Source organism: Orycteropus afer, unplaced genomic scaffold, assembly GCF_000298275.1.
Source record: "Orycteropus afer afer isolate SDZICR_OR568_19922 unplaced genomic scaffold, OryAfe1.0 scaffold00014, whole genome shotgun sequence".
Lineage (NCBI taxonomy): Eukaryota > Metazoa > Chordata > Mammalia > Tubulidentata > Orycteropodidae > Orycteropus > Orycteropus afer.
In genome coordinates, this window is record NW_006921601.1 from 6,754,167 (window position 1) to 6,764,194 (window position 10,028).

At 34.9% G+C, this 10,028-nt stretch overlaps 1 protein-coding gene across 1 annotated transcript in view; it reads right to left on the reverse strand.

The window, feature by feature from the left end:
- The window catches only part of SBF2 (SET binding factor 2), a 636,061-nt gene that overhangs the window by 251,275 nt on the left and 374,758 nt on the right, over positions 1 to 10,028 (reverse strand). The window contains exons 10-12 of the mRNA XM_042783055.1: positions 4,308 to 4,385; positions 3,063 to 3,176; positions 2,478 to 2,606 (exon numbers count right to left, since the gene is read on the reverse strand). Of these exons, the coding sequence (XP_042638989.1) occupies positions 2,478 to 2,606; positions 3,063 to 3,176; positions 4,308 to 4,385 (321 nt within the window). The remainder of the gene's footprint in view (positions 1 to 2,477; positions 2,607 to 3,062; positions 3,177 to 4,307; positions 4,386 to 10,028) is intronic.

The window sequence follows — 10,028 nt, forward strand, 5'->3', positions numbered from 1 at the left end:
AAGGCTGTAATTTTTATGGAAGCAGATCGCCACATCTTTCTCCCACGGAGCAGCTAGTGGGTTCAAAGTGGCAATCTGTGGTTAGTAGCCTTGTGCCACCAGGGCTCCCAGATTATACAGTCATATACAACTATAACTTCCCTTATTCTAGGTCAGGATTCATTAAGATTGTCAAACAAAGACAAACACTTCTTTCCTTCTAGCATGCCTATTTAATGGGAGTATGGAGAAAAGGCAACATACAATGTAAGGTGTCTCTCAAACTCCATCAGGTACCCCTACCCCCTAATGTGGTAGGCTGCCTTTGTCTAAGTGAAAACAAGGATCCTGTAAAAGTACACTCCTATGCAAACCAATTAATGGTTAAAAAGGATAGAAGGAGCAATTACTTAGGTCTGGTGCCTCTTCCCTCTTACACCTTTGGCTGTGATATATAAACAACTGGCTTTTGAATAAGAACATCAATAAGACACCAAAAATCCCCAGTGTAGGCAGAACACAGAAACTGCATGGACAATAAGGGGAGGCCCAACAGGAGTACTGGACAGTACTAGTCCAATCACTGCTTGTAGTGTAGATGATATACACACATAAAATATACAATAAACACAAGTTACTATATAAAGTTCAAATCAAAATCCAAACCTGCTGCCACTGAGTCGATTCTGACTCATAGTGACCCTATAAGACAGAGTAGAATTGCCCTCATAGGGTTTCCAAGACTATAAATCTTTGTGGAAGCAGTCTGCTATATCTTTTTCCCACGGAGTGGTTCATATGTTTGAACCACCAGCCTTTTAACAGTCAAATGCCTTAACCACTATGCAACCATAGCTCCTTCCACGTAAAGTTAGAGGACTAAAATAAATCCTAAGGCAAAGAACTGGCTCTCAGAGTCACCTACTCTGGGAAAGTTTGGAGTAGGCTATGAAATATAGCAGAGTATGAAAAACGGAAGGTCATGGTTAGGCTGAGATGTAGAGGGTGGGCATCCCAGGCAGGGGATAGGACCTACAAAAATAATCAGAGGCTGAGGCAAGCAAATTTTCTGCAAGTAATCACTCTGACTTTTTAGTTGTGATGAAGCTCCCAGAGCAAGTTACAAAGGGAAATTTGGATAGGAAAAAAAAAAAAAGAATTTACATATCCAATTCAGAATTCTAATTTAAGCTCATAAAACATTGTATTTATCAAGTATTTAGCTCAGGATCTAAAGCTGATACATATCTTAGTGTTAGATAATCAATGACTAATAAATTATTATTGGTTAAAAGGAATTGCCCATCTAAGGGCAATCTCTTCTAAATCTTCATACGCTTTGCGATATTAACTGAAGCATTTGGTGCAAATCTCCATACTCATAACTAAACCATGTGACTCTTCTTTAATTCTTACTTGTGAATAGTTATCTTTGCAGAGCATTAGTGATCCTTCTCCTCTGAACCAAGGATCTTAAAGATCTTGATTCCTACCTTCCTTATACTAAATAAACCACCAGTATTAAACTATGACTACTTTTCTCTACTATCTTGGATGCCAGGATTGTTTTTCTTCTTTAGACTTTAAAGAACTTTTAGATTTATTAATTCCAATATAGATAGTGCTCTTTCAGAAATTGAAATGGAAATAATATTCATTGTTCACCCACTAGAATAGGCTGCTGTGAAAAAGATTTAAGTAATAGATGAAAAGATGTCTTAGTAAAAAGAAAAAGTACAACAAATATAAAAGCATCTTTACTTTGAGTCACACTGTCCTATTTCTTCCTTTATGTGACCAATTCATACAGATTAAATCTGTCATCTGTATTTTTATTACATCCTAAGGGGGCTTAGACAAATATCCATTATTGGTTAGTAAGAATGTCACTAAGCTAAACTATGTCACTGTAGCACTGATAGAGTAAACGTAACTGCAGTTTGAAGTCACATATTTATATAGCAAAATTAGACCATTCTCCTTTGATACTGATAGAGGAATCATTGTTATTATTGCCTTTAAACATAAAAATTCTATTTATACAATACAATTATGTTAAATTTTTTTTACAGGATTATAATCAATTAGTTAAAAATTGAGCTTAAGATTTTCATGTACTTCTGACACATTCCATAATTTCATTTTTTCCTAATTTTTCTAAAGGAGCTCTGGTAGCATAGTGCCTAAGGCACTTGACTGCTAACCAGAAGGCTGGCAGTTCAAACCAACCACCCACTCCTCAGAAGGAAGGTTGGGCAATCTACTTCCATAGTGGTACCAGCTCAGAAACCCAAGGAAGGGTTGCTATGAGTCGGATCCGACTCGATGGCAGTGATTTTGGTTTTTTGGTTTTAATTTTTCTAATCCACATTGTTAATACCAAGATATGATAAGCAGAACAGGAAATAATATATAGAGTATTTTATATTTAATTTATAATATATTTATGACTTTATACTACATCTTTACTCTTAAGTACTAATCTATATTAATGATACCTCATCAAAGAGATCACAGGATCTATAGGGAAGACCTCTTTCTGAAACAAAACCTGCAAATGCCATTCCATTGAGTACTTTAGTGAGGAAATCATTCTCAACCAAACCACGCTGACCCAAGAAAGCTGTCTGTAAAAATAGAAAATGGGCAATGAATAGATTAATTTATCACTCAGTAAGAAAAAAATGGTCAAAACAAAGTTATAATAGAAAGATCAAAGCCTGTATAAATGCTTCATGCATAAATATACACTTATAAAATACATTTCTCTGGAAAGGGGTTTTTGTTCTGACCTAAAATACTACATATACTAGGGGAAAAAAAAATCTTTCAATAAGGCAGGGAGAGAAATTGGAAATTAACACTCATCTTTAAAAAAAAAAATATATATAATTTAAACGCAAAAGGAAAATAGTATGTAAATTCTATAGTATTATTAAGAGTTGCCATCTAACTCCACAAAACAGAGATTTTAAATAACCATATTTGATAAAGTAAGGCATTGCTAGACAGTGACAACCACACAGTTTTATCGAAACAGAGTCTACTTTTTGAACAGCTATAATATAGTTATCATATCTTACCTTGTGAAAATGTATTACTGGTTCTGCATGAATTCTTATAAGTTGTAGACATGATCTATATCCTTGGAAAAGTTGAGCAAATAATCTAAGGAAAACTGCTCGTACTTCTTTATCCTAGAAATATTACAAGAAATATGTCAGGAAATATAATTTTCCAAAACACAAACGAAATATCATCAAACTGTGAAGTTGGAAAGAACATGAGCAATTATATAGTAAGTCTATCTGTTCTTTCTAAACATAAATCTCATTTGCAGCAAACTTTAGTGACAGGCATCCAATTCCTGAACAGTTTAAGCTATTAAACGGTTCTTTATATTGAACCAAACTGAACTTGCCTCTAGCACTTCCAATTTTCCTCACAGGGAAAAATGTGAGTCATAGAATCTCCCACTTTACTATGTTAAAGAGAGCAAAAGTCCTTTGATTTTTATATCCATCAAAAGAATTACAGTCATAAATATGGAAGAAAAAAAAAAACCCAAAGGATTGGACTTAAAAAGCTATAAAGTTCTTCAAAAGTCTATATGACATACAAAAAACTTATTCTTAAACTACACCCAATAAAGTATGAGAAGAATCTATTTTGATAATCCATATTTTAATAGAATCACAATTTTAGAGCTGTAAGGAAACTTAAAGATTTATTTAGCCAACATCTAATTTAACTGATAAGAAAATGAAGGTCAAGATGTTTAAGTAACTTGTCAAACGTGTTCAGCTCTATGAGGATTCTTATTTGCCACAAAGCTCACTTCTAATAAATGCACTGGGCAAAATAAAAAAGGGGCATTCTGTTATATATTCACCTCCTTTTATGGCTTCTAATCAGAACTTTTCTTATACATTTATTCCTGAAATTTGATCCTATCCTGTTACCAACATCCTTCATTTCCATTTTTTGAAACTTCCCTTTTCCATCTTTGCTTGGGTCTTTTTTGTTGATGCCTGGAACAGTTTTCCAGCCTATAATTTTGGTTCTGATTTTTTGTCCAAGCTTACTCAAGCATCTGTCAGGGAAACAGTATTAATCCCACTCCCCTCCTGGCCGATGCACAGCCCTGTGGCTCCTCCTACAGCAAGACAAAAAGTTAGTGACAATTTTCCTGATTTCTAATTTGGTACACGTTTTATGTTATGAGGACATCGATCTAGCTCTCACTTCACTCAATGTCTTTAACAACGTTATAAATAAAAATACAGCTCTTTTAACAAAACATGAAACTTAAATATTAAACTTCTTACCAGCATTTTTGAGTGGGATAAAGCTGTTCGTGGAGGAGGAAAAGCATGGTCTGCCACTTCCAAATCTGGGTGTAAAATCTAAAGCAAAGAAGTTTTATTATATAAAATGTCTTAATTATCAGTAAAACTTATTCTTTAGTCCGCTATGGCTATTATTATGAAAAACTGCCAGTATGTGTAATGAGATAAATTCTATCTGTGAGATACAACGCAATTAGCTGATGGAGTGATGTATGTGGTAGTGTGGAAAGACATTCAGGACAAAATATTTAGTAGAAAAAACATGTTTCAGAAAAATATATATAGTATGGTCTCATTTATTTGGGAAAAAATAAAATCAATCCTACATCTGTATATGATTGTGTACTAATTATATACATAAAAGCAAACTAAACCAAACTCACTGCCATCAAGTCAACTCTGACTCACAGAGACCCCCTTTGGGTTTCTGAGGCGATAAATCTTTACAAAAGTAGAATGCTTAGTCTTCCTTCTGAGGAGTGGCTCATGGGTTTGAACCATCAGCTTTCTGGTTAACAGTCAAATGCCTTAGGCACTATGCCACCAGAGCTTCTAACCACACCACCAGAGCTCCTTAATTATAGATAGATAGATAGATAGAGATATACAGATAAAAAATTCAGAAAGATTACATACTAAACTACAAAATAGTAATTACTTCTAGAAAAGGAATGGTCTAGGACAGAGCTATTTGTCCATAAAGTTGAATTTTTAAAGTAAGCATTTATTTTTGTGTTCCTTAGTATAATTAAAAATTAGGTGCCTAACTTTTTAATTAACTAACTGAAATACTGGGAAGAAAGAACATAAGCTATTGAACTTCCAGTAAGACAGAGGAGTAAGCAGACAAACTACACAGATCCTCTTCACCAAAGAAAAGAGAAACCAATTGGTATAGATACAGAACATAATTCTGGAATGTGAAGCTTTGAAAGGAAGGATATAGAAGTGGGTTAAACACCAACTAGTAGAAGAATCTGAATGAAATCTGAATAAGGGGACAAGTGGAGCTGTGGACTGTCAACTATCCTGATGTCACAGACAGCCTGAATATTTCAAGTGGTACTGTTGTTGTTATGTGCCGTTGAGTCGGACCTGACTCATAGCGACCCCTCGTTGGGTTTCCGAGGCAGTATCACTACAGAAGTAGATTGCCCCATCTTCCTTCTGAGGAGTGGCTGGTGACCTGAGAATTAATCTAAAAATTCAGCCCAGTTTGCCAAAGGCTACATGGATGACTGCATTGGTGACTTGTGACTAAAAAGGGAAATAGCAAAGAAGGAGACAAACCAAGCTGTGGACTTTTGGACATCTGGAGGGTGCAGCCAATTTGAATGTTTATACACGGTGGCCATTTTGGATATTTAAAGCAACAGTGTCCTTGCTTACATTCCAAGGACCTAAGAATAGGCTACACTTGCAGAAGACAGCATATACATATAGGAGATATCCCACTTACACAAATACACTCAAACAGAACAAAGAAAATGAAAATCTGGGCAGAATCACTCGAATATACAATCACCAATTAATTATAAACACAAAAAATGTCACAATGTCTCTGAGACAACAGACCATCATAGTCCACACAAAGAAGCAAGATAAAGCAGGAGAAACAAGGGACCAGGTACAGACCCAGAACACATGCCAGAGGATGAAGCAGCATTGGAACTAACTCCCCGATAAGGAATTCAAAGAATTATATTCAGCCACCTTCAACTCACTGAAAGCCAGACCAAAGAAAACACTGAGAAAATTGAGGGAAACAGAGACAAAACCCTAGAACAATTTCAGAAGACAATATAAGAACAAAATGACAAAATAAATGAAAAATTAGAAATGATACAAAAATCTACAGATAGAAATCCAGAAGATAATACTAAATTTTCAAAAATAGTTAACACAATGAACAGTCAAAGGAGTAGAACTGCGTCAATGGACAACAGAATTAGTGATATTGAAGAAAAATAACTCAATACTTCTTTGGAAAGGGATCAATCAGGAAAAAGATCAAAAAAAAAAAAAAAAGAAGAAGAAGAAGAAGAAGAAGAAAGCCTAAGGTTCATGTGGGAAACGATTAAGAGGAATAACCTACATGTAATCAGAATTCCACAACAGGAAGAGACAAGTAAAACCACAGAGAAAATTGTTGAAGAGAATATCCCTGATGTGATGAAAGACGAGAATATATCCATTCAAGAAGTCCAACGAGCCCTAAACAAGATAGACCCAAAAGAGAATCACCAAGACATATCATCACCAAATGCACCAAAACCAAAGACAAAGAAAGAATCCTGAAATCACCATAGGAAAAATGAAAAGTTACCTACAAAGGGCAACCAATAAGTCTAAGCTCTGATTTCTCAGCAAAAACCACGCAGGCAAGAAGGCAATAGGATAGTATATATAAAATCCTAAAAGAAAAAAAATTCCAACCAAGAATTATATATCCAGCAAAATTATCCCTCAAACATGATGGTGAAATTAGGGTATTTCCAGATAAGCAGAAATTAAGGAAATTTGTTAAAACCAGACCAGCTTCACAAGAGATGCTAAAGGCAGTCCTTTGGACAGAGAAACAACAACAGCAAATAACAACAGACTATTAACACACACGATGACATAACCCAGAAACCAACCCAGTTATAGAAGTATCCAAAGTAAATAAGCTTACAGACTATAAACAAGGAACCAGAGACATCAATTAGCAAATGAGGACAACCACAAACCAAAAAGAAGGAAAACAACTGTATAGTTACAGAACTTCTAAATGGTGAGGAAGTCAAGACAATTGCAAGATGGAATGGACTGTTCTAAATTTGGGAAGAAAATTATAAATCACAGGGTAAACTCAAAGAAAAATGGTAAACCTTCACATCAAAGAAAAAGAGGACCAGCACAAAGACATAGCAAATACTCAAACAATAGCAATGCAGGAAGTGATAACTCGATTCATAAACACAATGAGCTCAGAACAGAAAATTATGTGGAACAAAGAAATCAGCAACATCACGAAAAAACACATAACAAATAATAGCAACAAATTCATACCTGTTGATCATTACACTGAATGTCAATGGATTAAATGCACCACTCAAGAGACAGAGAGTTGCAGACTGGATAAGAAAACATAACCCAGCAACATGCTGTCTACAAGAGACACACCTTACAGACAAAGAAAAACACAGATTGAAAAGCAAAATTTGGAAAAAAATGTATCAAGCAAATGGCAATCATAAAAGAGCAGGAGTGGCATTATTAATTTCTGATAAAACTGGCTTCAAGAAAAAAAAACACCATAAAAGACAAGGAAGAACTTTATATAATGATTAAAGGATCGATGGAACAAGAGAAAATAACAATAATAAATATTTCTCCATTCAATGAAAGAGCTGCAGAATACATAAATCCGACTTTAACAGAAATGAACAAATAGATGACTCCACTGTCATAGTAGGAGATTTCAATACACCATTTTCAATCAAAGATACAACAACTAGAAAGAAACTCAACAAAGATGTAGAAGAACTAAATGACACAATCCATTAACCTAAACTTAATAGACATCTACAGAGCACTTCACCCAACAACAGTACAATGTACATTCTTTTCCAGTGCACATGGAACATTCTCCAGGATAGACCATATGTTAGGCCACAAAGCAAGCCTTAAATTTAAAAACACTGAAATACTGCAAATAGCTATAAAATCACAATGCTATAAAATTAGAAATCAACACATCACAATGCTATCAAATTAGAAATCCACAACAGGAAGATCAATGGAAAAAGACCAAACACATGGAAACTGAGTAACACTCTCCTTGAAAATGACTGGGTAACAGAAGAAATGAAAAATGAAATTAAAAAATTCCTTGACTCAAACAAGAATGAAAACACAACATAACAAAATTTGGGGGACACAGTAAAAACAGTGATCAGAGGCCAATTTATAGCAATAAATGCATACATCGAAAAAGAAGAAAAAGCCAAAATCAACACCTTAATCCAGCATCTCCAACAATTAGAGAAAGAGCAGCCGACAGTCACCAGAAGAAAGGAAATAAAGATTTGTGCAGAAATCAATGAAACAGAAGAGTGAAAGATAATAGAAAAAAATCAACAATACTTCAAGTTGTTTTTTGGAAAAGATCAATAAAATTGAGAAACCACTGGCAAATTTAACAAAGGAAAAGAGGGAGAGAATACAAATAACACAAATAAGAAATGAATTGGGCAATGTCACAAAAGAACAAACAGAAATTAAAAGGATAATATCAGTATACTATGAAGAACTATGGTAGCATAGTGCCTAAGGCACTTGACTGCTAACCAGAAGCCTGGCGGTTCAAACCCACCAGCCACTCCTCGGAAGGAAGATGGGGTAATCTACTTCCATAGTGATACTGCCTTGGAAACCCAAGGAGGGGTCATTATGAGTCGGGTCCAACTCAACAGCACATAACAACAACATGAAGAACTATACTCAACAAAATTTGAAAATCTAGGAGAAATGGATAGATTTCTAGAAACAAACTACTTATCTAAATTAACACAGACTGAGGTGGAAAAGTTAAATAGACCCATAACAAAAGTAGAAATTGAACAGGTCATAAAAAAGTTACCAACAAATAAAAAGCCTTGGCCCAGACGGTTTCACTGGCAAATTCTACCAAACGTTCAGAGAAGAATTGACACCAATCCTACTCAAACTATTCCAGAATATAAAGAAGGATGAAATCCTCTGAAATTCATTTTATGAAGCAAGCATAATCTTGATACCAAAACCAGGCAAAGACATCACGAAAAAGAAAAACTACAGATCAATATCACTCATGAATATAGATATAAAATCTTCAACAAAACCCTAGCCAATAGATTCAACAACATATCAAAAACATAATACATTATGACCAAGTGGGGTTCATACCAGGTATGCAAAGATGGTTCAACATAAGAAAAACAATCGTCATCCACCACATAAATAAAACACAGGAAAAGAACCACATGATCATATCAACTGATGCAGAAAAGGCATTTGATAAAATCTAACACTCATTCCTGATAAAAACTCTCAGCAAAACAGGAACAGAAAGGACATTCCTCAACATAATAAAGGGCATTTATGCAAAACCAACAGCCAACATTATTCTCAGCGGAAAGAGACAGAAACCATCCATTAAATGAGGGGAGAGATGGTCTCTTTAACAAATGGTGCTGGCAAAACTGGATATCCATTTGCAGAAAAACGAAGCAAGATCCATACCTCACACCATATACAAAAACTAACTCCAGATGGATCAAACACTTAAATGTGAAACCTGAAACTATAAAGTTCCTCAAGGAAAAACTAGGACCAAATTTAGGGGCCCTCATTTATGGCATAAATGGACTGTCAAGGAACCCTAAATGCACAAAGAGCAGAAGACATATTAGATGAATGGGACCTCCTCAAAATTAAATTTTTATGTGCTTCAAAAGACTTCTCTGAAAGAGTAAAAACAGAACCTACAGATTGGGAAAAAATATTTGCAATGGCATATCTGACAAGGGACTTATCTGTAAAACTTATAGAAAACTCCAACACCTCAGCAACAAAGAGGCAAACAATCCAATTCAAAAACGGGCAGAAGACATAAATAGACACTTCATCAAAGAGGATGGATATTCAGGTATCCAACAAACACATGAAGAAATATTC